The sequence below is a fragment of the Pelophylax lessonae genome, assembly GCF_965119305.1.
Source record: "Pelophylax lessonae genome assembly, chromosome: 4".
NCBI lineage: Eukaryota > Metazoa > Chordata > Amphibia > Anura > Ranidae > Pelophylax > Pelophylax lessonae.
In genome coordinates, this window is record NC_138771.1 from 599,830,168 (window position 1) to 599,857,770 (window position 27,603).

At 43.0% G+C, this 27,603-nt stretch overlaps 1 protein-coding gene across 2 annotated transcripts in view; it reads right to left on the minus strand.

Moving 5' to 3' along the window:
- Positions 1 to 27,603, minus strand: part of LOC309553391 (potassium channel subfamily T member 2-like) — a 422,810-nt gene that overhangs the window by 303,660 nt on the left and 91,547 nt on the right. Inside the window, exon 1 of one of the 2 annotated variants that reach the window (XM_082254567.1) lies at positions 10,171 to 10,503. The exons of the other annotated variant lie outside the window; for it this stretch is intronic. Within the exon in view, the coding sequence (XP_082110693.1) occupies positions 10,171 to 10,253 (83 nt within the window). The 5' untranslated portion in view covers positions 10,254 to 10,503. Of the gene's footprint in view, positions 1 to 10,170; positions 10,504 to 27,603 lie in introns of those variants that run through there. 2 annotated transcript variants of the gene reach the window in all.

The following is a 27,603-nucleotide window of genomic DNA, read 5'->3' on the forward strand; positions in this document are numbered from 1 at the left end:
GTAAAACTGAATGGGAGGACTGTGGTTAATCCACTGTAAATTAAATAGTTTTCTTTCATGTGGGAAAACTGGGTACACTTTATGGAATAACCAAAAATGACAACTAGACCCATTATAAAACTTCACATATGTTGGTTTCTGCTGGCAATTTAGAATATAATTACAAAGAGAGTGTAGTCAAACATCAAGCACACCGTTGAAGTACATGTCTGTGAAATGTACTGCAGAGAGAATAACTTGATAATGCATGTGATCTGCGTCATTCACTGTTCCAGTAGGGCAGGGGTATTAAATTAAAATTCATGGAGGTCTGAATCGCATTTTTGTGCTATGACTCTGATTTTTTACATCACCGGCCAGGTGCGCAGGCACAACAGTCCAATCATTTGAATGGGCTGCTGTGATTGTGTTTTCTGCTGGGAAAAGGTCCTACCACCTTTTTAACCACTTCTGGACCGGAAGATTTTCCCCCTTAATGACCAGGCCATTTTTTGCGATTTGCCACTGCATTATTTTAATGGACAATTGCATGGTCGTGAAGAAGGAGGTGGGACAATCCTGAACTGAAGGCAGAGGTACAGCAGAACTGGATGGGGCGCGGAAGTTGCTGGTTTAACCTTTTATATTAGCAAGCTGGTGATTGGTTGCTAGGACCGCCTCCTAACAGCCAATCACCTCCTGGGTAATGTGAAAAGTTCATTCAGGCAGCTGCCTCTCTCCATGCAGTGCTGGTCCCACTCCCAGTGCAGAATTGTCCCACCTCCCAATCTGCTCTGCTAATGACAGCGGCGGAGGCTGGGAACAAAATCGTCAGCTAAATGGCACGGTCCAGATAGAGCAGTAGCTCAGGCCGGACGCGGACCGCGGTCCCCCATTTAGTGATGCCCGCAGTACGGTTTGGTACAACACTGTTTGGGGTATACAGTGTTGTAAACCCATGCAGAAAAATAAGTGAGAAGGAGAGGGGTGCATGAGGACTTAGAATTACTGAGCAAGCTGTCATGGCCACCGTCTGATGTAAGGGGGAACCCTGCAGACTCTGATTTAAGGGGAAACTCTGTGGACTCTGATGCAAGGTAGAACCCTGCAGACTCTGAATTAGGGGGGAACTCTGTGGACTCTGATGTAAGGGGGAACTCTTGGAACCCTGATGAATGGGGAAATGCTGGGGATTTTGATATAAGGGGGACACTAATGCAAACAGAGGGTTCATCTTGCTACACTCTTGTTTTGTATGTTACTTACTCTTGACCATTGCACCCCTTGACCAAGGTGTTCATTTTCCCAACAGTTGCTGGTTTTATTGAAGTTCTGCTTTAAGGTAGACTCAGTCAGACAAAATGATATCCTTTTTTGTGTACATTAAAGCATATGTAATTGTAAAGGAAATTTATAAGTTCTGTATATTATTGTATTCTATTTTGTATGTATTGCACACAGCACTCATTGTGCACACGGCACTAATAATATTTTCATTACATGTTTGCAATCTTTTGAGTCCTGATTAGAATTAGCCTGCCCATGTTACGCCCCTTGTTACCATAAAATTACAATTGTACTTTTAATGTGATACCTACGTAATCACGTGTATAAAAGCCTTCAATTGCGTCAAATAAAACAAAAGCGGAGTGTATCTTTATGTGTCTGTTCCCTACTGCAGTAGTTATTCTTAATTTGGAACCGCTAATCAATATCAGGATAGGAGTTGCCTATCTATAACATTTCCAGAACAGTAATGGTAATGTTTATTTTTTTTTAAATGATCCTTTGTCCTGAGGTTTATTTGTGTCTGTGAGGCTGTCGGTTAGGGTACAGTAATTAGGAATATTTTATGGGTACAAAGACAATGGTATATGTGTGCAATGTATATAGTGACTAGGCACAAATTCTGTTTAATGATCCCGCTTTAAGCCCCTCCCACTGTTAGCCAAAATCTGGCTATACATAATGATCGCCAAACTTATTTTTCTGTTTTATCCCAGAGTGCACCAGGTGTCTCATAGTCCTAATAATGCTCATATTTAGTCACTCTGTTTTGAGTTTTTATTGTAAAGCCAGCAGAATACTTGTTCTAAGTATGATTGCTTCCATATTGCTTATACTGCTTAAATATCAATTGCCTTAGTTTATAATATGAGTTTCTGTCATATTTCAGGATGTCGGTAAAAAATGTGCATCAATATATTCTCCATATCTTATCAGTAAAAAAAGTTGTGGGGGGTTTGCAACCCTGCAGAGACAATGAACACCGACACAAATATAGAGAATGATTCTCCCCAGCGGGGACACACACAGCATAAAAAACCCAGCTATGACAGCGATTGTAACAATGGCTTTAGATATATTGTACTTTATTCTGAACTATTTATTATCTATTTGGCTGTGGGGTATGGAAAATGTACAGTATGTAAATCACAAGAGCGATTAAAAAACAATTTGTAATCCTGTAGCAGCTAAAACAGTAAAGATCATTGTTTAATAGTGTATTTAGCCATGCGCCCAAGGTTATGGGTGTACATTATGCAGGTTGTACATTTTGCTATTGCAAAAAATGCCAATCATTACATGAGCGAACTACCGTAAAACCCCTCTTGAGCTCAGCTACCAGCTATTAAAATTTGTCTGGTGTACGTTAAATGTCTGCGTGCAAAATAATTTACTGAAAAAGGCGGAGAGCATTAGAAGTCTTATTAAATTTATCAGCCCCGGTTAATGCAATAGCAAGATGAATAGAAAGCTCTGTTATCCTCTAATTTCCTTTTTATATGTAACACGCACCACAGGTCACTATGGCTGACGCCAAGGAAACAAATCAGGCCCCAGCCATTGAGTTCAGAAAATGAGCCTTTGCCACTTTTTGTGGGTTTTAGTTCCACTTGAAATATTCCTCTCTTGGAAACAGCAGGAGGTCATTACATGCACGAGTGGCTGCACCACAATTACCTCCAGCTGGAAGGTGCCTATTGCCGGGGATTGGTTAATTAACGGAAGGAGGGATAGAGTGTGCTGGAGTGCAGGCCTGACAAGGAACAGGGCGCCTATGAAAATCCCCATCTGAAAATTAATTCTACAATCTGTTCTTTCCACCAGGTTAGGCTACGATTTCATGCTTGACAGTAGAATGAAAACACGGTTTTATCAGCTGAAACGAGAGAAGAGTGAGGAAGATTAATGTGCCAGGGAGATGAAGGGGCAAGTGAGGGGGGGGGGGGATGAATTTATATATCTAACGAGAACTACTGAAGGAAGGGAAAACTAAATAAGTCTTTGCAAATTTTGACAGAAAAATGGAAGTCTTACGGAACATGGAGCTACAGAAAAAAAATGGTGGAAAAGATGAGGTTCAGCAAGAGTCACAGAAAAAGGAGCGGGTGCAGTAGTTGGTAATTAGAAGTGAGAGGAGCGATTTTGGCAAAATGACCAATATCAGCTATGATGATATTTAGAGATATGAAAAAGCATGCAATGAGGAAAAATACATTATTTATCAAATGACTTATATTGCCTGAGAGGATATTAAGGGGCATGAAAGGGAACGTGATGGGGGGAAATACATTTATATATCAAATCAGAGCTGCTGAAGGAAGGGAAACTCTAACTCTGGGTTCCAATGCGACACAACTGTTCTTGCTGATGAGAAGTTTGATTCCAGGTGTAACATAAATGTAAGAGTAGGGTAGTTGTGCCTTAGCGAGATATGAAGTGATCTGTAGAAATAGTGTAATTGTAGATGTAGTGTAATTTTGGGTTATTAAGGATACAGTATTTAGTATCAGTCATACACATATGTCCTTTTATTAGCATTTGAAAAGGACAGGGCCAGTCTCTAGGATAGAGGTGACACCTAGATGCCAATAAAAGTCTCCCATACAAGTAAACAAAAATTGTCACCTTCCTGAAGCCTCAAAGACAAAAATTGTCACCTTCCTGAAGCCTCAACGAAAGCTGCTAGTCATCTTGGCTACGAGGATCCGCAGTGGACAATGAGAGGCTCCGAACAGTCTGCAAGCTTTGATTGGTATCATCAGATCTAAGGAATGTATTTTATCTCTCATAAAAGTTGATATATTAGTGGCAGAGAGATGAAAATAATTCCTTCTGATGGTTCACGTGTTGGGCTACAAGTACATGTAAATCTGTATTTGTAGTGCGTGTAGAATCCTGGAGAAATGCACAAAACCGTTATATGGCGCCTGATTGCGGCAGGCAGGCAGTGTTTGGTACTGTCACGATCAGACCGATGCGCTGGTGTCAGAATTCCTATCCCTGACTCAGCGGTCAGTGCCGTTCTGGGTCAATTCACCTCTGGTCATTTCAGAACACGACGTCTCCTGTGGACTGAGACGGGGACAACCCCCTGGGGTTGATTGGCCAAGGGCTGAAGTCCAGCCCACATCCATATTTCAATAAATTGGGGAACCTGAGATATGGACATTGTTCTTCCATGAAGACAGTTCTAAACTGGGGAGTCCCCACGCGGTTTCCGGTATGCTTCTACCAAGGGATAAGCTTCGGTAAAGTTTATTTCTCTTTTTATTCCTTTTTATTTTCATAGCAAATTGTCAATTGTGTGTCTTTTTGTATTTTTTGTAACTCCTTTTTCTTGTGTTTATTTATTATGCACTGCCCACTTTTGGGATATTAAATTATAAAATGAATAAGTGACTTCTGTGTACTAAGCTAGGGCTCATATCTGGTGGCAGGCTATCGTTTGTGGTGTGTGGGTGTGTGGACAGTGGGAAGAGTGATTAACACCGGGGTTCTAATTTGTAGGATAGCTGGAGGAATCCTAGTAGTGTCTGATAATTGCTAGACTACTCCCCAACCCTTACAGTGTACCAGATTGTATGTAAGATTTGTATCTGCCTGTGTGTGGTCAGCCAGCTGGATTGGAGTGGAGTCTCCCTCTAGTGGTGACCAAAGGCAGTGCGGGCTGTGAAAGTGTCACAGCCAGTCTTATTACTTAGTAGGAGTTTCCCTTATTCCCTTATACTCCCCAGTCACGAAACCACGTCTCGGTTAGCTAGTCGCCGTGGGCGTGGCCAATCGTGACAGAATGTACTATTATTTGCTATCATTTGTATCATCAAGACAAAAGTTACACAAAAATATATAAAAACAAATCTTAACATGCTGATATCTAAAACAAGCCCGATGTATCGGTGCATATGCAATACGCTACATACACATGGTCATAAGAAGTGAAAATTGTATAAAAAAAGGAAAGAGTCTCTACTGGGAAATAATAAAGTGACAATAATAAGTGCTAAACAAAAAGAGAGCAACCAATCATCCCTCGTTGCTTATAGGACTAAATATGCCTGCACTGGATGCACTTTTTGTAAATGAAATTCCAGACTGAATTTGTTTTTTGTTTTTTTGTTTTTTGGCGGGGGGGGTTGGATAGGATAGGCAAGGGGTAGGTTTAAAGGTACAGGATGGGTATGGGGCTCTAGTGATTATTCTAATTGGAGATTTGTCAGGTATAGTGTTATATCTCAAGGCAGCTCTCCGATACCAGCTGTTGATCAGCACGTATCTCGAAACAACCCATGTGCAGGAAGGAAAGCGCCAGAGGTGTTTAATTAAGTCCAGTAGCAGTTTTTATTAAAAGACACATTGAGTTAAAGATAATGTGTTTTGATGGGTTAAAAGAGTCCCCTTCATCAGGACTTAGTAAATGTTGAAAAATAGGAACTTACCCTAAGATGGATACATGTGTCCTTTTATACGCTGGAGGGGGTTACCCTTTCTGTGAAAAAGGATTGCTGGGTTTGATTAATTTTTTTAATTTAAGTTGTGTTGTTACAAGAGCCTTGTAAGGCAATGTCCATACTCTATCCACATATAATCCCTGTTCTTTCAGTCTGTATTTCCAACAACTTTTCTTGCGTTTTCCCACAGCTCCCTTCTAAACATCCACCCCAGGAAAGTAGTTGTAAAACCTTACATGTAACCCACTGAAGTGACTACCCTCAGGTGATACACTGATGATACTAAGTGAAGCTTTGAGTGGTGCAAGTTTGTGTTTTTGGGTAACATTGACTATTTTGCTACATTAGCATCTGAAAGTTGGTGGGATCGATTTGGCAGCAAGTGAACATGTTGTCCCTGAAGTAGAAAATTTTAAAGCAGAAAAAAAATGGGCAAGTGTATGAATGTGATTGACTTTGAAAAGGTCTAAATAGTAATGGCTAGATGACTGGGTCAGAGCAACTCCAAAACTGCAGCTTTTTTGGGATGTTCCCCAGTCTGCAGTGGTCAGGGCCTACAAAAAATGGTCCAAAGCAGGAAAACCAGTGAACCGGTGATGGGGTCATGGGTGGCCAAGGCCCATTGATGCATGAGAGGGAGTGAAGGAAGACTTGGTCTAATCCAATAGAAGAGCTACTGTAGCTCGTATTGCTAAATAAGTTAATGCTAGTTCTGATAGAAAGGTCTCAGAACCCACAGAGTCTCGCAGTTTGTTGTGTATGGGGCAGCATCGCCGCTGACCATTTAGGTGCCCATGCTGACCCGCAGCCAAAACCGACCACATTGGGCATCAGAACTGAACCAAAGAACAATGGAAGAAGGTGGCCTGATCTAGTGAATCACATTTCTTTTACTTTTTGTGGATTGTGTGTCACTTACCCGGGGAAGAGGGGGCACCATGATGCACTATGGGAAGAAGGCAAACCGGTAGAGGCATTGTGATGCTTTGTCTAGTGGAGTCCATGCCTCAATGGGTCAGGGCTGTTTAGGCAGCAAAAGGGGGACTTACTCAATATTAGGTGGGTGGTCATAATGTTATGGTAGGTGGTCATTATGACATGGCTGATCGGTGTACAAGTATACAATATGAAGGCATCACATAGATAGATATGGAAATTAAATTCATTTTTGTCACAATATCTGAGCAGATTGTACATCTCTTTATATTTATATTGCGGATTGTACACTTGAAGACTATTTATATTGCGGATTGTACACTTGAAGACTGTCAATCACCATTTGCTACTATAAGGTGTTTAATATACTTCCATATATATTAAACTTTATGCTTTGGTTTTATTCCTGTTTAAAACTTTTTTTTTTTTGTTTAAAAAATATTGAAACAGAAAGATAAGCACATGCACTGGACATACATGAGAAGAGTGATCCCGAAGGGTAGATTAGAGTGGCAGTGAGTCAGCTTGCTAAATCCTCCCAAATCTCCTCAAAGGGGACACATTATCCTTTGCCTCTCATTTACATCTACTCTATTGACTGCTAACAATACTGAATACCGGAGGCAGCACCAGATGATATATACATATATATATACACACACACACACACCTGTATAGCATCTACAATTTTTTGTCATTTCATAACCCAACTGGGTGACAGGCTCATGTAGAAATAACATGAAACTTTATGTTTCATAACTAAACTTAACTGGCTCCTAGTACAAAAGAGCCGCATGTTTAGAAAGTCTCAATTCCCCTATTTCCAACAGATCGTAAGCTCTTGCAGGAACTTGCCAACTTCTGTTTTATAGTTTGCTATATTATAATAATCCTTTAACATTGATTTTAGGATTAAAATTGTTGAGGATTATTCTGTTGCTTAATAGAGAGTAGAAATAAAAAAAACTCAATTTTATATCAGCTTCACACAAGTGCAATGAATAGAATACAACAGTAGTACTGTTTACACCCTTTGTCAGCCTTTCTCTGCCTTTTTACCACAAAGGAACCCCCTAAATTAGTTTGTAGGTCTCAGGGATACCCCATTAGCATGATCAGTGCGTTCTAGAGAGTTTTAAATAAAAAGAATAAATGGGGTGTACCTAACAATTAAGAAATGTAACAAATAATAATAATGGGGTGGTCAGTGCCCCAGGAAGAACCCCAGGGTTTCATGGACCCCTGGTTATGAAAGCCTTAAAACCGTTGCTCTATGTGGTCTTCATACAAGCAATAAATTCATTCGATGGGTGGTAAGGAATCCTTACCCACCTCTGGAAGAACCCCAGGGTTCTGTGGACCCCTGGTTGAGGAAGCCTTAAAACCGTTGCTCTATGTGGTCTTCATACAAGCAATATATTCATTCGATGGGTGGTCAGGAACCCTTAGCCACCTCTGGAAGAACCCCAGGGTTCCGTGGACCCCTGGTTGAGAAAGCCTTAAAACCGTTGCTCTATGTGGTCTTCATACAAGCAATATATTCATTCGATGGGTGGTCAGGAACCCTTAGCCACCTCTGGAAGAACCCCAGAGTTCCGTGGACCCCTGGTTGAGAAAGCCTTAAAACCGTTGCTCTATGTGGTCTTCATACAAGCAATCCTGTCATTACCTGTTTAGGCAATGTGGCTAATTTATTGATAAAAGGAAATATGTACTGTGGAGGTTAAGCAAGTTCTTACTGCTGATCCCTCCTTCTGAATTTGATAGTTACCTAACTGTCACGCAACTCTAAGAGAGTCAAGGTTATGGAAAACAAAATGTAACTAACAATAATAATAATAATAATGGCAAGAAAAGAAACACAAACTGTGAAAATTGTAGTGTCCCTACAATGGTGGACAGTGTAGTCAGGAGATCAACTTTCTAATGATCTCTTCTCAAGGAACCCCTCACAACCTAGGGATTCTTCAATGGAAAGTTTGCTGTATGTGGTTTTCATAAGCAACACATTCAATAGATGTATCCAACCATTACCTATTTAGGTAGGGTGGCTATTGTGTTAATTAAAGGAAATCTATTGTGAGGAGGTTCAGCAAGCTGTCACTGCTGACCCCTTCTTCTGAATTTGATAGTTACCGGACTGTCAAACCACTCCAAGAGAGTCAAGGTTATGGAACACAAAATGTAACAAATAATAATAATGGCTAGAAAAGAAACACAGACTGTGAAAACTGTAGTGACCCCCCTACAATGGTGGTCAGTGTAGTCAGGAGATCAATCTTCCAAAGATCTCTTCTCAAGAAACCCCTAGCGACCTCTGAGAGAACCCAAGGGTTCCATGGAACCCTGGTTGGGAAAGGCTGAGAAAGTTTGCTGTATGTGGTTTTTCATAAGCAATACATTGCATAGGTTTATCTAATCATTACCAATTTAGGTAAGGTGGCTAATGTGTTAATTAATAGAAAGCTATACTGAGGAGGTTAAGCAAGGTGTCACTGCTGACGCCTCATTCTGAAATTGATAGTTATCTGACGGTCACGCCACTCCAAAAGAGTCAAGGTTATGGAACAATTATGTAAATCAGTTTTTAACTTCACTCTAATGGGCCATACACACTATAAGATTTTCTGAAGACTTTTTCCTTTAGACTTACCAAAACCATATAATATGAGGTCAAACCTAAACACTTTCAATTTGTATGCAATCTGGCAGGCCCTTGCACTACATAGAAAAGGTAAATCTGAAGGAAAAAGTCTTCAGAAAATCTTATAGTGTGTATGGCCCATAAGATTCAAGTCAGGAACTCAAAGTGCTGATCCCAGAGACAGCCAGGTATCTAGCATTTTCAAAAATAGTGCAGTAATGGCAGGCACCATATTTATCTAAGTACAGGTTTCCCTTAAAGTGGATGTAACATTAAAATTCATACTTCACGTGAATCAAGAGCTCACATGTCAGCATTACCAAATCACATTCTTTCCTTTAATATGAATAAAAATCAGGGTTTCTGACTATCTTTATGTAACAATAAAGCTCGGGGGGGATCACATGGTCTCAATTTACTAGGAGCTCCATGGGGGTGCCATGTTATTGAATAACTGACCCTGTCTGCAAGGCTTGAGATAACAGAACAAGGACAATCGCTATCTAACTCTGCAAAGCAAGAAGCTGACACTGTATATAAAATGAACAAATATGTCAGACCCAATTTACATACCTATTTGCCAGTTATATAGAAAAACAGTGCTTTGAAAATATTAATGTGCAATTCTAAGATCTATTACATTAAGCTGGTATCATTTCCACTTAAAAATCAACAAAGCATCAACAAGACATTGCTCCCCTGTAAGAAGCATGTAACAGAAATGCAATATCATTTGTAGAATAAAACCTTCAGCATACTCAGAATTTTCAGTTAATAGGAAAAAATGGCACAAAAGTAAACTTTGACAATGGACCAGCACTTATGGCTACTTTGGCTACTCTACTATGACGGCAAGAAGTGGCAGTTGTCACTTACCCAGAATCCATTGTCCCTCCTGCCCCATGGAATCTACCAAAAAACTTTAGGTCCGCCATTTTAGTCCCATCTACATCCTTCATTGATCCAATCACTCTTTTATCTCTTCTAATCACAGTCCGTTGTTGTAGTCAGTCCATCCCAATACGAACATCGCGTTGGGCCCCCACGTTCGAGAAACTCACAGGTCGATTAAGCCTGTGGCATTCTTTACCGGAATGTACACTTGTATGAACTCAACCGGAGTTAGTACTTTCAACTAATAATTTCACAACAAGAGTGAAAATAAAAAGTACTTTCCTCAAGACCTTACAAAGCTAAAACAAAACTGCCAAACAAGTAGGCCTCCCTAAAGCAAGCGAAAGGGAAAAATTAGCAGCTCATTAGCAAATTGGCTTCTGTTTAACTCCCTCCCACATTGTGTAATAGGTTTAAATCCCTTTCTTTTTTTTTTCCTAACGATGTCACCTCGTTAGAATGACTGAGAGCGTAGCAGGGACACTTATGCTGGAGGGGGGTTGCCATGACAATAGAGGCCTGCTGGTGCGCGGGAGGCCTGCCCTGCTACTTTTCTAAATTAAATATAGGGAGAATGGAAAATCATGTTAGGCGACATTAGCTGGCTTCTCACAAGCGTTTAGGTGTGCTGATCCATGCAGCCAACAAGTTGTATAACATCTGAACTCCTCCTAAAAGGGTCAGCCAGACTGAAAAGTGAGCTGGAGAGAAATGACTCTGGCGAAGGGGTCGGCTGAAGTAACCAGAGACCATGTCATATCTAATAGGTCAATTCCTTTGACGAGCAATACAACCTATATATCAGGTTAAAAGGTTTCATTTGAGGGAATAACAAGCTTTTTTATTTTTGGTGAAAGAAATTTTGTTTCCCAGTAATCTCTTCTGACCATACGAGACATTAAAATAAATATATGATAAAGAAATCTCAAATGTGTCTGTACAAAGCTGTTTCTCCGAACACCGTTTTTCCGTTAATCTTAGATAACACGTTTAAGCAAATACAGCACAGATGCTTGACACACTGATAAAGCTCCTTTTGTGTATTCTGCGGTATTAAACAAATACCAATTTTAATAGAGGCCAAAGAACACATACTGCACTGCCAATTCTGAGAGAGTTATAGAGATCCAAGCATGTATTAACAGGCACAGGCAAAAACACAATCATCCAAAGGCTTGCTTGGCATTTGCAATGGACCTGTTGCAGGTATTTTGCAAGCAGAGCCAATGTTAAAGTGGACCTTTTAGTAATTAAAGGTGAAAGCATACCTAACATGTCACAATACACAACAACAGTGTCAATTTTCAGAAAAGCAGTGCCATCTTATAGCGGAGTTCCACCTTCCCCTCCACCCCCTCCAAAAATTAAAAGTCAGCAGCTACACATACTGTAGCTGCTGACTTTTAATATTAGGACACTTTCCTGTCCTGGAGTCCAGCTATGTCGGCACCGCAGCCTGATGTTTCCATCGGCTGTCAGGTGCTGCTGCCGCCGCCATTGCCGGTAAGGGAACCCGGCAGTGAAGCCTTGCGGCTTCATGGGCGGGTCCCTACTGTGCATGTGCGTTCCTATTGGCTCGGCAGCGGGGGAAGGAGGAGGGGGCCGAACTTCCGAGGGATGCCGCTGCGGCGACGTATCCTGGAAGTGGGGAAGGGTACGTGTCAAAAACAGGTACCCATTCCCCCCTCCCCCCTGAAAGGTGCCAAATGTGGCAGTAAAGGGCCCCGGGCAATGCAGTGTACTGGGGCCCTACCTATACAAACACCCACGAGAATAAAAATGCTAATTATCAATAAGGTTATATTTATTGGTACAGCAGTACCAGGCTAATGACAGCTTCCAAGTTCGCCGGCGGCTGGGTCCAATGAACATACACACAAACGCGAGTCAGACTCAACTGTCCTGTGTGTGCCTGTTCCCGTGGAGGCAGACAGGCATTCCTGCAAGTGGCCTGACAGCAGCGCAGGGCCAACAGGCGCTTGCCACCTGCTAAGTTCAGTGGCAAGATGCATACGAGAATCAGGACTAATGCTTGGCTGGGGCTAGGTTTGTGGGGCTCCCGGGCAGGGCAGCCATCAGGGGGGGACAGCCCATACACATGTAGGGGGCCCAGTCGTTCCGAGATGTCTCTTTGCTGAATATATGGGGATGTTGCTTTGCTGGATTGGATTCATTTTCAAGTTGTAAGAGTGTTAAAATAGAAGTGGGTGCACTGAAAGACTTGGTGGATTGGCCAGTTGGCAGATTTGGTGGGACGGCCAGAGGGCGGGCCCTGCGGAATGTTGGTGGTCAGGCCCCATGCCTAAAGTTGTTTAAGGGGCCCGAAAAATTCTGATGGCTGCCCTGCTCCCCGGCAGCTGCCCAGCATGCCCATTCAGTAAGATGGCCCTGCCTTGAACTCCAGTCCAGTGACTTTGCCTAGGGCCTAGGCTGAGATGATATCATCAGTCTGCTGCAGGAAAGAGTTGGCATTTATTCAGTCTGCCCTCATGCATGGGATGGGCTACAACACTGTAATGTTGCAGCAAATAACATGGGGAAAGGATGCAGTAGGGGCTGACCTGTGTGAGACATTTGTGAACATAGCCAAGAAATGCGCAAGCACCTAGATTTACATGGTTTAGGTCATCTCTAAGCCAGAATTACAGAAAAAAAGATTTGGGGGTCTTTATTTCAGAATATTGCAAAATGAACAAACAGTGTGACCAAACGGGGTAAAACAATACAATTCTTGGATGTTTCACTAGGGGGACCACCAGTAGAAGGAATAAGGTCCTGATTCTACTATGTAGATCTTTAGTTATCACTCAAGGGATTACATGTTGAGGGAAGGAGGTCCTGATCCCTCTATATAGATCTGTAGTTATCACTAGGAGGATCACCAGTAGAAGCAAGGAGGACCTGATTCTCCCTTATAGAGCTTTAGGTATCACTAGCAGGTCACCAGTAAAAGAAAGGAAGTCTATATAGATCTTTCGTTATCACTAGTGTGATCGCTATTAGCAGGAAGGAGATCCTACTTCCAATACAGTGCCTTGAAAATGTATTCATACGCCTTGAAATTTTCCACATTTTGTCATGTTACAACCAAAAACATAAATGAATTTCATTGGGATTTTATGTGATAGACCAACACAAAGTGGCACATAATTGTGAAGTAGAAGGAAAATGATTAATGGTTTTCAATATTTTTTACAATGTGGCGTGCATTTGTATTCAGCCCCCTTTACTCTGATACCCCTAACTAAAATCTAGTGGAACCAATTGCCTTCAGAAATCACATAATTAGTAAATAGAGTCCACCTGTGTGTAATTTAATCTCAGTATAAATACGGCTGTTCTGGGAAGCCCTCAGAGGTTTGTTAGAGAACCTTAGTGAGCAAACAGCATCATGAAGGCCAAGGAACACACCAGACAGGTCAGGAATAAAGTTGCGGAAAGTTTAAAGCAGGGTTAGGTTATAAAATAATATCCCAAGCTTCTCATAGAGCACTGTTTAATCCATAATTCGGAAATGTATAGAGTATGGCACAACTGCAAACCTACCAAGACTTGGCCGTCCGCCTAGACCAGTGATGGCGAACCTTGGCACCCCAGATGTTTTTGAACTATGTTTCCCATGATGCTCATGCACTCTACAGTGTAGTTGAGCATCATGGGAAATGTGGTTCCAAAACATCTGGAGTGCCAAGGTTCGCCATCACTGACCTAGACTGACAGGCTGGGCAAGGAAAGCTTAATCAGAGAAGCAGCCAAGAGGCCCATGTTAACTCTGGAGGAACTACAGGCATCCACAGCTCAGGTGGGAGAATCTGTCCAAAGTACAACTATTAGTCGAGAACTCCACAAATCTGGCCTTTATGGAAGAGTGCCAAGAAGAAAGCAATTGTTGAAAGAAAGCCACAATAAGTCCTGTTTGCAGTTTGTGAGAAACCCTCTGGGGGACACAGCAAACAGAAGAAGGTGCTCTGGTCAGATGAGACCAAAATTTAACCATTCTAACCATTATTCCATTCAGGAATCTCCTTTGCTACAGGTATTGCCAGCTGTTATTGTCCCAGGCAGAGTGCACTTGGTATTACTCCAACTGTGACCGGAGCCAGCGCTATACATGAAGCATCAGCTTATGCGGCTCTAATACCTCCACAACCGTGCTTCCTCTAGCGCTGGCTCTATTCAGAACACTGATGCTCTGGGATGACTGGCGGGAACCTGTGATCTGGGCTTGCCGACCCGCCATCTCAGAGCAGGGGTTTGTGGGCCAAATCAGAGGGCAACGCGAGCCACATCAGAGGGCTCCGTGGGCCACATCACAGGGCCACATCAGAGGGCCAGCGGTTGAGCACCCCTAATGTACAGTTTTAATATGTACAGTCTTGAGGAAAGAAGGCAAAGGAGAAATATGCCTGAAACATTTAAATACATTAAGAGTGTAAATATGGTTCAGGTGGGTAGAATTTTCAATATGAAGCTAAGATCATGAACATGTGACCCTAAACTAACAGGAGGAAAGTTCAAAACTAGCCTTGGAAATGAGACTAGGTCAGATTTTCTACCGATAATACAGGCATTAAGCAGTGAAGTATAGTTATCACCAGCTCAAGTATACACTATACAGCCAAACGTTTGTGATCACCTGACTATCACACCTATATAACCTTATTGGACATCCTAAATGGATATTAATATAGAGATGCCCGACACCCCCCTTTGTGGCTTTACCAGCCACCACTCTCTTGGATAGGCTTTCCACACAATTTTTAAATGTGTGTGTGGGGAAATTGTACCAAATTATGTAAAAAACTATTTGTGAGGTCAGGTATTGAAGTTGAATGAGAGGATCTAGCTCGCGCTTGTTCCAAGCGTTCCATCATTACAAATGTTCCCATTCATCCCAAAGGCATTCAGTGGGGTTGAGGTTTGAGCTCTGTGCAGGCCACTTGAGTTCCTCCACACCATATTCATCAAATGATGTCTTTATGGAGCTGGCTTTGTGCACAGGGGCACAGTCATTCCAGGACAGAAATGGTCACAGTGACTCTATGAATACGTAAGTGCCTGCTGATGTAAAATGCATACGAAAATGGAACTATGGAACTGTTGGTGCGCATCACCTGTCAAAATATTTACACTAGTTATCAATGTGCACCGATTTGCATTGCGCATGTGTTTTGATCTGGAGAGACACACTTTTGTTTATGCTGAAAAAGCAACAATTGTCTTTGTGTACTGTACTCTTTACTGAAAACACTTAAACCTAATAAACTGAAGGGGAGTCCATACATTTTTGGACATGTCGTTTTAACCCTCTTATAAGGTTCCGACACTTTATCTGAGGTCTGCCTCTTTCCCTGTGCTGTAAACAAAAGGGCGGGGGCCTGCCCAAACATGCATAGTCTGCATTGGGGTCCAGTTGGTAGCCATGTCCAGAGACCTTCCACATTGTAGGGGGATTGCTGGGACCTGCAATAAGACCTGAAGTTACCAGTATGCTGGAGCATCTCTGTAAGGACTTTCCATGTATGGACTTTTACCTGTGCAGGTATGCTGGGGCAGCAGCTGTAGTTAGAGACAAGGTTGGGAAAGAACTGTGTTACTGTCGTCTGTAATGCAGGTAATTCAAGTAAAGTGTTTAAACTTTGCCATGCCTGGTCTAAACTATTGTAAAGGAGTGTGCGTAAGTAACTGGCACACATGGTCTCCAGTTTTCATCAGTTAAAACAGATTGGGGTATGAAAATAGCAAGTGGTTACCAAGGGCAATGAAGGTTTAACAAGGGGCTTGTTGTCAAGCGTGTACCAGTGAGAGGTGGGAAAGCCTCTTGTAGAGAGAGAGTTGTTGTCGACATTATTTCCCCTGGCAGGCTGTCTCACATAGCAATGAGAGCAGATCAGCTCTCAGAGGTCCCCAGCCTGGGCATAGGTACTGAAGAGGAAGAGTTAAGTGAGTGCATGCATGGAGTCCATACTAGGTGCATAGCGGGACCCTATTCTGTTCTGGAGTGAGGTAGCAGAGATATGCTGGACAGTGGAGAGACAATCACCTCTGTGTATCTTTCCTAGATGCAAAAAGTGACAGTAGTGGTGTACACTGACATGAGGCTCAAGAGAGTTACCTAAAGTTCAGTCATCTGTTCAAGTGTACATGGTGTATGAACATCTTTGAGTCAAAGGTCCACCTTAAGGTAAAGTTATCCCTAAAAGTGACCACTGTCCCATCCCAGGGCATTGGTGAGCACGGCACAAGCAAAAGTACCCCAAGTGCAGAGCAGTGACCCATTCTAGGTGCCCAGCATAGCCCAGAAGAACCCACCTCAGGGTAGGCCTCTCATGTGACCCACACTTGGCGCCCAATGAGTGGGGAAACATGGGGGAGGTACCACCCACCTACCCTACAAGGTTCTCCAACTTTCTTGGGCTGGTAGCAATAATTGCTGTCACTTCAGTGATATCAGTGATATTGAAAAGATTACAAAATGGTAAAAAACTTTACATGCCAACTTCTTTGGAATTATCCAGATTTTTTTTTTGGGGGGGGGGGGAAATGGGGCTGAACTTTGTCAGATGGTGAAAACAGAATAAAAATCAATCTATTATTCTGACTGAGGTGTTAGTATAACGGAAGAATCTGATCCACTGCCTAAAGGATGTGACTGTACACAGCACCGCTCGCAATATTATAGTCTCTGAAAGCTTACTCACATTATTGTGTCCAAAATTGTAGCTCACCAGAAAATGACATCATCACAGCCAGCATGATGATGTTTTCATGCTGCTCGTTGTCTTTTGCCAGGGTCTGCTGGTGATTAGATATACTACCATATGCAGGCAGGCACACGCAGAGGATCACAAAATCTGAGGCTCTCCCTACCGATGAGGGCAGGAGTCATATATTTGATATGTTAACTACTGGACAGCATGTTTGAAAGCCCCCTGCCTCAGTCCTTTATTGGATTATACTGAGTGGAAACTATGTCGTCTCTCCTGGCACCATCAGATGTGTAATTACGGAAAACCCGTATGTGTATTCTATATAAGGCCATTACAGCCCGCTCTAACTGAAATGAGTCATCGCGCACCCTGTTTTGGTGTAAATAGGACAACATCCTAACCTAAAGAACTAACTATTTTGAGGATATATATATATATATATATATATATATACATATATATATATATATATATATATATACATATATATATATATATATATATATATATATATATATATATATACTGTACCTCTGAGGAGTGTTTAAATAAGAAATTTTGATAATGGAGATGATATTTGGACCTTCCATTTTGATATAGTGATCCTATGGTTTATCCTGCCATTCCTGCTTCTACACGCAGTGGGAAATAACGGTCTTGTCTGGTCTCTCTGGCCCTGACGAAGCCCTATGCGAAACGCGTTGGCTTGCTGGGACCCCTAGACCGTGTTTCATCAGAGACACGCTTCAACATCTACTCTAAGTATCGGCATTCCTAGCCAGGGAATGTATTTCTGCACTGTGTTTTTTAATTTATTTGTATTCTTCATATGGGACTTCCCACATGTCCCATTTGTACATGTTTTTTAATATGTATTAATAAACATATATATTTTTTACAAATTGTTGTAGTTTGTGGTCCTCCTCCTCCCAACTGGCCTAGAAAGCCCCATATTTTTATTTTCTGTTTTTGCTATTATTACCATATGAGATTTACTGAGCACAGTGCTTGGTTAGAAATTACCATTACATCCAAAAGTCATAATTCAATAAAGGTGGAGTATGCTAAGATTGGTCCTGATTCAACTTTGTCCCATTCTAAAGTGCCACTATTCACGTACAACAGGGGTTTTATTTCCATACAATCAAATCAATGAACGTACAAAAAGGATAGTGGGACCTCCTTGTCTTTTATAACAGTAGAAGTTTAAACCTGGGAACCCAACAGCAGAAATCTCAGCACTTGCGTCCTTGTGATAGATTTGTTTTCATCATGTTATGTGGATTGGCTCTTTAAATGTAGATATGTATGCCTAACTAAACAAAAAAAATAGAGCAATATGCTTACAAGTTTGACAGTCTGGGCAAATGAATAGGAACACTATCTGATCAGAATACAGAGAAATCCCTGCTACCTTGTTCAGCAGATAAAACATTATCATGGGTAAAGGTGCTCACAGACATAAAAGAACGTTTGCCTTTTACTGCCAGATCAGGAAATGATGTCTGAAAGCTCTCCTTGACATCTCCTGTCAAAGCCTCCATAAGACAGTAGGAAAATGTGGTCTTTCCCTAAATTGCCATGTGTTTCCCCTGGACAAACCAGGACTTAATTACTCCTCCTACCCCCACAAACACACATGCTTGCCCTAGATGGATGGGCGTGTTTCTTCAATTGTGAGAACCTATGTTTTGCAGCCAAATCATGCAGTCAATGTTTTGTCTCTATAGACATCTGAATTTGTAGAAAGACGATCATAGAATAAAAGAAAAAGGGAGCAGAGGGAAACTGACTGGAGGGAAGAGGACAGCTGACTGGAAAAGAGAGGACAACTGATTAGAGGGAGGATAGTGTACTAAATTAAAGAGAGCAACTAATTGGAGGAGGCAGGACAATGTATTAGATGAAAGAGCTCAACTGATTTAACCACTTAAGCCCCGGAAGATTTTACCCCTTTCCTGACCAGGGCCTATATTGCGATTCGGCACTGCGTGACTTTAACGGACAATTGCGCGGTCGTGCGACGCTGTACCTAAACAAATTCGACGTCCTTTTTTTCCCACAAACAGAGCTTTTCTTTGGTGGTATTTGATCACCTGTGCGATTTTTTGATCATGCGCTATAAACAAAAAAACAGCGTCAATTTTGCAAAAAGAACAATATTTTTCACATTTTTGTATATGAAATTCCCCCAAAAAAATGTAAAAATCTAAATTTTTTAACATTTTAGGCCAATTTGTTTTATGCTACATATTTTTGGTAAAAAAAATCGCAAAAAGCGCATTTTGATTGGTTTGCACAAAAGTTATTGCGTTTACTAACAAAGGGAAAGATTTTTGTCAATTTTGTTGTTTTTTTTTTTTAACGCGTAATGGCGGCGAGCTGCGATTTTTTTGGCGGCGGACAGATCGGACCCTTGACTGACATTTTTGACACTTTTGGGGTTACCTGTGACATTACTACAGTAATCAGTGCTATACATATGCACTGTTACTGTAAAAATTACACTGGCAGTGAAGGGGTTAACTTTTTTTGAGAGGGAGGGGTTAAGTGTGTCCCTAGGGGCGTGCTTCTAATTGTGATTGGTTGTGGCTTGAGGTGTAAGAACAGTGATCAACGGTCCTACATAGCAGAACTGTATGATCTCCATTCTTACACAGGGGAGAATGACAGGTGGCTTTGTTTACATTAGCTGCCTGCCTTTCTCCCGGTGTAACGGACGATCGGGAGTGCCCGGCGGACATCGGGTCCGCCGGGCACACGTGCAGGGGGGTCCGACACCGAGCGGGAGCGCGCATCCGGCGGCACGCTTCGCTCCCCAGAGCCTCACAGGCTAGCGACGTAGTACTATGTCGCTTTGCCTGTGAGGGGCTGACTGCCGACGTAAATCGTCGTTAGGCAGTCAGCAAGCGGTTAAGGAGAATGGATTATTTTAAAAGGAGAGTGGACAACTGACTGTAGAAGGTAGGACAGCTTGTGAGGAGGTGCAGCATCAAGTTGCAGAAAACAGAACTTGTATTAAGGTTAAAGTTCTGCAATTCACAACAAGCCTGGCTTAGAGGGCACCCAACTGGGAACACTCACAGAATGCAACAGCGATGTGTAGCAGAGTAGGTCTTGGATGTGCCACCAGCATCTGTCTTGAAGAGCAGAGTTGCGGCCTGGCCATTCTGTGCAAAAATGATGAGGTCTCCAGGAAGGATGGAGAGTCCCTATCCCTTCCCTACTCGTCTGGAACTTCTCCCTGCTGCTAAGGGACCTAAAACAGGTCTGTCTAACCCAAGATGGCTGCCAGAATCACATGGGATGGTATCATCCAATCAGATAGTTTACCCAGTGAACTAGGAAACCACTCCCAGCAGTGATATAGCAGCTTTTCAGTCTTCTAATCTCTGATGCAAACACAAGGAATACGATATGGGGATGGGGGGTGGTGGTGTGCAGGGTAAACAAAACTCATTGCTGGAAAATGGAAACAAGCATAGCACCCTCTAGTGTGCTAGATGTACATAGTTTGTAGTGTAGGAAAATATGGCTTGGCTGAAAACCAGGCCTGGGTTGAATCTAGGTCAGGGCTGAGTGACTCAGGGAAGCTGGATGAGCAGCATCTTTGGTGACTCCCCCTGCTTTCTGGAACCTTGGAGAATCTTCCATAAGTAAGGGGTGGAGTCTAGGAGGAGCTGCTTGGAGTATTGGTAAGGGCCCCAGCCAATCCTCAGCAAATTGGGCTGTCAGGCGGAAGTCTGCCTCATGAATACTCATGGGTCCTGCCACCAGGGGCAATCAACTTGAAGATGAAGAAGGAGTGCTGAGGAGGCTGTCAGTGGCCCTTGAGGGTGCCCCCTAGTCTTAGTGAGCAAGCTGGCCACTGTAATTTTGCTACATATTTAAAGGGGCCTCTGGTTCCTGCCTTTAACAAGTTTTTACTCCAAATCTGACTGAGTGCTTTGTCAGATCTACAATAGTGTGCCAGCTGGTTTTGCAAGCAAGTTTGCTGGAGGAAGTGAGTAGTGTATATAGACTGTGTATAGGAGAAGTTGTCCCTGAAGTTTTTTGAAGTCACGTGGACATCCCATAATTTTCCCATGCCCTAGCCAAGTTATATCCCCTCAGTAAAACAAAAAAACGAAGTACTGGACTGTTCTCTGACTGTGAAGTTTTGGTTTGCCTGGCTATGCGTGGGGAGGTCCCAGTTCATCTGCAGGTTCGCTACACAAGGTAAATTGGGCTGTTAAGAGAAAAGGAGGATGAATTACTCCACAGTGCCTGCAGATACAGTCAGTGATGGCTTGTACAAAAGCTCATTTAACTGTTAGGAATATGTAAATATTTGAATGTGCAAAAAAACCCACTTTAAGAAAAAAACACAGCTCATAGACAAGAGAAAACAGCCCCACTGTGAGCGGGAAAACATCTCTTCAGTGCCAGAACTTGCAGAAATTAATTATTAAAAAGCTCTGAAATCTTTAAAATATATCAGAGTTATTTTAGGTCTTTTACAGTTGTAAATTAGGTTTTCAGACTCTTTAATTGCCAATTAAAGCAAAGTACGTAAATAACCTTAATTCTCTGCCTACACGATAGCTTGTAGCTCCAGGCTTAAACGTCTAACAAGCAGGTGTACCTAACTAACTTACTTTATAAACCCAAGGCAATTAAAGCAACACCGGTCACCCTCTAGCAGCGGATTAAGCAAAAAAGCTTATTCTGTTCCTTCACACATTATTTCATGTGCAGACTCTGTTGGGACAAAATCATTATGAGTTGTGATGGTCACAGCTGACCCTGGCGTCACCGCTCACTGAATTATTAGGCTCCAAGCCGCACATAGCTTAGTAAGTCTTTTCCAAGCTGCCTGTGTCACTGAGGCTGCCAGTAAAAGCAGAATCACAATGCAGACTGGGTCTCTCTGGGATGCTAAACTCGGCATTACCATGGAAACCCACTTGGCTCCTCTCCATGGTCCTGTATTTATTATCTTGCTGGCAGTCGCCGTTAATATTGATTTCCGCTCTGGATTTTGATAAGAGATAATGAGAGAGACGTGGGGATGGCGGCCAAGAGATAGCCTTAACTAACACCTTCAACAGGTATAGGTTAAAAGCTGACCATTCTCAGAAAGCTTTTTATTGAAAGATCTTTATGGCTGTGCCGCTAGAATTGCATGACCATGGGTGCTCAACCTCCAGCTGCTGTGGAACTTCAATTCCCATCATACCTCTGTCTTTGGGAAACATGCTTGTAACTGTCAGCCTTGCAGTGCCTCATGGGATTAACCTACCAAAATCCTTTTGTGTATAGCCCTTCTAAAAAACCAATGCTGGAAAGGACCGTACACATGAGGGTCACATTAATTAACCTTGGGTGGACTTCATATGACGTCCTTAGGGTGAAGTGTAGATATCTGAATGATGCCTGAATGATATCATTCAGATATAGTTTTTTTTAACTGGCGACAGTGGCGGCTGGTGCTCAAAATTTTTTTGGGGGGCGCAAACAGAAAAATGTAATAGGCATTGCTTTGCGGGAAAAAAACGCTGTAAAAAATTGCGTGACTTTGAGGTCGCAAAAGTGTGAAAGGGGCCTTCAGTAATTAAGGTATAGTGTGCCCCCTTTCAATGCAGAGAGACCAGCGTGCCCCCTTTCAATGCAGAGAGACCAGCGTGCCCCCTTTCAATGCAGAGAGACCTGCATGCCCCCTTTTAATGCACAGTGACCCCCCTTTCAATGCACAGTGACCAGCGTGCCCTATTTCAATGCACAGTGACCAGTGTGCCCCCTTTAAAACAGTGACCAGCGTGCCCCCTTCAAAACAGTGACCAGCGTGCCCCCTTCAATGCAGTGACCAGCGTACATGCCACCTTTCAATGCAGTGACCAGCATACATGCCCCCTTTCAATGCAGTGACCAACGTACATGCCCCTTTCAATGCAGTGACCAGCGTACATGCCCCCTTTCAATGCAGTGACCAGCGTACATGCCCCCTTTCAATGCAGTGACCAGCGTGGTCCTCTTTATGGCGAGATCTGTGGTCTATAAGTGCCCAGATCTCTCCTCTATGCTGGAAAGCCTGAGATTAAAAAAAAAAAAAACATGATCTCAGGCTTCCCAGCTAAAAAAAAACAGAAGTGTTTACATCTACCGGCACTGGAAGTGACCTCCTGCTGCCCTTTGGTGCTTCTTCCGGCTCCTAGATAGAGGAGTCAAAGAATGTTGGCGACCATTTACCATAGATCAGACTGGGAACAAGATGTTCCCCGGCCATCTCTATGACCCTTGGAGGCCGCAAGCGACGTCATGACGTCACTTCCAGCGGCGGCAGATGTAAACACTGCAAATAAAGCCTGAGATTCTTTTTTTTTGTGAGCTCAGGCTTTCCTGCCTAGAGTAGCGATGTGGAATCTTATAGACCCCAGATCTCTCCATTAAGAGGACCTGTCATGCCCAATTCCTATTACAAGGGATGTTTACATTCCTTTTAATAGGAATAAAAGTGATCAAATAAAAACATTTTGAAGGGAAAGTGTAAAAAAAAAAAAAAGGAAAGCGCCCCTGTTCCCGCCTACTCGCACGCAGAAGTGAACGCATACGTAGGTCACACCCGCATATGTAAACGGCGCTCAAATCACACAGGCGCCGCAAATGTTAAAGTGAGAGCAATAATTCTAGACCTCCTCTGTAACTCTAAACTGGTAACCTGTAAAAAAATGTAAAGCATCCCCTATTAATATTTTTAAGTACCAAAGTTTGGCGCCACCTCTCGAGTCTGCACAATTTTAAAGTGTGACATGTTAGGTATCTATTTACTCGGCATATCATCATCTTTCACATTACACAAAAAATTGGACTAACTTTAGTGGTTTGTTTTTTTTTTTATTTCATGAAAGTGACTTTTTAAAAAAAAAAAAAAAAATTGCAGCGCAAATCCCATGTGACATAAAAAATTGCAACGACCACCATTTTATTCCCTAGGGTTTCTGCTAAAAATATATATATATATATATATATATATATATATATATATATATATATATATATATATAAAATGTTTGGGGGTTCTTAGTAATTTAATTTTCCAGCAAAAATGTATGATTTTTACATGTAGGAGAGGAGTGCCAGAATAGGCTTGGGCTGGAAGTGGTTAATGGACTATCCTATGAGCACTCTCTGGCATGCACTGTAACTGAAGCTGAGCTCCAGGTATAGCTTTTTTTGCATGGTTACTTTGGCCCAGCTTGGACCAATGTAAGTATACATTAGGGTAGGTGCAGCACGATGCGGCAGACAGAAAACACACAAAGCCCAGGTGCAGGAATAAGAATACATTGTAACAGAGCAGCAGCAATGCACAGTAGGCGACAAGGCGATGGACAGTAGTTTGAAGACTCAGAGGTAACGACAGCATCTGTCACAAGTGGAATGCGGCCTGACCGATCAGCACCCAAAGAGAAAGCCTTCTGGAGGTTTGGAGAGGGCTCTGCGCTTTCCCTACACCCCTGGAACCTTTCCCTGACTCTGTGTACAATCCCTGTCAGGCAGATGACCTGTTCCTACTCTAGCCACACGCAAAATCCACACCAAACTCCAGAGCCAGGGTCTTAAATAGACTCTGTCTGACCCAAGATGGCCTCCAAACTCATCTGGGTTGGCAGTATCCAATCAGATAAGTGCCTCCCTGTGACGAAGGAAACCATAGAGGAACTGGGTTCCTCTCAACTTCCTCCCCCATCTGCATTGCTGCTGCAGACAGTGCCACCTGCAGTGGAGAAAATAGACTGCGCCAACCTACATGCATATTCCATACTTTTGGGATCATGTGGAAACAGAGAACCATTGTAGCAGTCAACACGACTACAGTGATTGCTGCTATCTTCTAGGTCCCATGCCAAGCAGCTGCCCTGCTGCTTAGTGAAACAGGGGAACACCCACTTGGGACGGGCGCCATTTACAGAACGCCCTGCATTTTTCTTTGTGAATGCAAGGCATTCTCTGATTGGACGAGGTGGAGATGCAGGGAGTTGATGTCACAAATTTCATCTAGTTCAACCGGGGAACACTTTGCATGACATTCAGAAAAAATGTTCTCAGAATGGCGCCAATACTGAGCAAGCGATCCCTTTGTTAACTTTGCAGCACAGCACTGTACCCAGAAGAGAGAGGCGATCACTTTACCCAAGCAAAATGTATGTCTTTTTTCCCCACAAATAGAGCTTTATTTTAGTGGAATTTGATCCCCTCTGCGTTTTTTATTTTTTTGCGATATAAACAATAAAAGAGCGACAATTTAAAAAAAAAAAAAACATTTTTTACTTTCTGCTATAAAACTCATCCAGTAAAAAAATGTAAAAAATGTAATTTATTCATTACTTTAGTCCAATATGTATTCTGCTACATATTTTAGGTAAAAAAATTCCAATAAGTGTATATTGATTGGCTTGCGCAAAAGTTATCTTGTCTACAAACTATGGGATATATTTATGGAATTTTAATTTATTTCGATTTTTTTTACCAGTAATGGTTGCGATCAGTGACTTATAGCAAGTATGCAATATTGCGGTGGACAAACCGGATATAAACTGAAATTTTTGACACTTTTTGGGGACCAGCGACACTAATACAGTAATTAGTGCTAAAAATATGCACTGTCACTATACTAATGACACTTGCTAGGAAGGGGTTAACATCAGGGGCGAGCAAAGGGTTAACTGTGTGCCTAGCCAGTGCTTGTGTATAGTGTGGGAGGTGCTTTTTCTAGGGGAAGGCATTGATCCATGTCCCTGCTTTCCAGGAACACAGGATCAATGCCTTACCTACTGACAGAACGGCGATCTGCCTCACTGCCTAATAATTGGCAGGTGCCACTGGACACTGAGTCCACTGTACCCGCAGATCAGCTCCCACTGTGTATAATCACAGTGGGAGCAGGTTGCCGGTGGCGCACATGCACGCCCTAGACCCGGAAGTGCAGAATCAGGTACTATGTACGTGATCCTGCGCAGCAGAGCCACCTTGACGCCACCAGATGCGGATTGTCACTTGCCACGTCGCCTGCCACCAGATAGAGATTGTCATTGGCCATGTCGCCTGCCACCAGATGCAGATTGTCACTTGCCATGTCTCCTGCCACCAGATGCGGATTGTCACTTACCTCGTCGTCTGCCACAAGATGCGTATTGTCACTTGTCACGTCACCTGCCACCAGATACAGGTTATCACTTGTCACGTTGCCTGCCACCAGATGCAGATTGTCACTTGCCACGTTGCCTGCCACCAGATGCAGATTGTCACTTGCCACGTTGCCTGCCACCAGATGCAGATTATCACTTGTCACGTCGCCTGCCAACAGATGCAGATTGTCACTTGCCACGTTGCCTGCCACCAGATGCAGAATATCACTTGCCACATTACCTGCCACCAGATGCGGCTTGTCACTTGCCACGTCGCCTGCCACCAGATGCAAATTATCACTTGCCACGTTACCTGCCACCAGATGCGGCTTGTCACTTGCCACGTCGCCTGCCATCAGATGCAGATTATCACTTGCCACGTTACCTGCCACCAGATGTGGCTTGTCACTTGCCACGTTACCTGCCACCAGATGCAGATTGTCTCTTTCCACATAGCCTGCCACCAGATGCAGATTGTCACTTGCCACGTCGCCTGCCACCAGATGCAGATTGTCACTTGCCACGTCGCCTGCCACCAGATGCGGATTGTCACTTGCCATTTCGCCTGCCACCAGATGTGGATTGTCACTTGCCACGTCGCCTGCCACCAGATGCGGATTGTCTCTTGGGCTGTTTCTCCATTAAGCACTTATATAAGGGGGCTCTTCTCCTAACAGCCACCAATGCAAGGGAGTTCTCCCTATAAACACCAATGTAATAGGCAGGGCTGGCCCAAGACATTATGCTGCCTGGGTCCAAGAATAAAATGCTGCCCCCCCCATAAAAAAAAAGAATCATGCCCAACAAAATGCCCCCACATCCATTACTTTAAATAAATATAACCGTTAGAAAATATTATGTATACTGTTATCCTCTTCCATAAGTCACTACTGGACCAGGCCACCAAACACCCACTGTCTGTCCTCAGTCCTTCTGTCACACTTGTGTCTGCAGTGCCCATCGCCCTAGAAGATCCAGCCTGCCCTGCGGGAGATGGAGTGTACTGATGTCTGAGGTCATTGCGCACACCATGGTCACATGAGGGAAGTTCCCAGGAGGAGACACTCTGCCTTCTCATACTCATCAGTTTGCACTACAGGAGACAGTATGAGATGGGGAAATGCCACCCGGAACACGTCCCAAACTGGTGACACACAAAACTGCTGTAAAAAAAAATCTTGGGAGTCAATTTGCTGCCCCTCTCCAAGTGCAGCCTGGGTCCAATGGACCCAGTGGGACCAATGGTAGGGCTGGCCCTGGTAATAGGGCTATTCTCCATCTAAACACCAAGTAAGGTGGCTCACCTTTCTCTAAACAAAAATGTAAGGGCCTCTTTTTCCCACAAAATGTGGTTCTTCTCCCTCTAAATACTAATGTAGAGGGGATCTTATACCTTCATACACATGCAAGGGGGCTCTTCTCCCATTGCAAGAAGGCCTCTCCCCCTCTAAACACTAATGTATGGCAGCTCTTCTCTCACTAAACCCCAATGTAATAGGGCTCGCCTCCTTCTAAACTTGAATGTAGGTGGGTTGAGG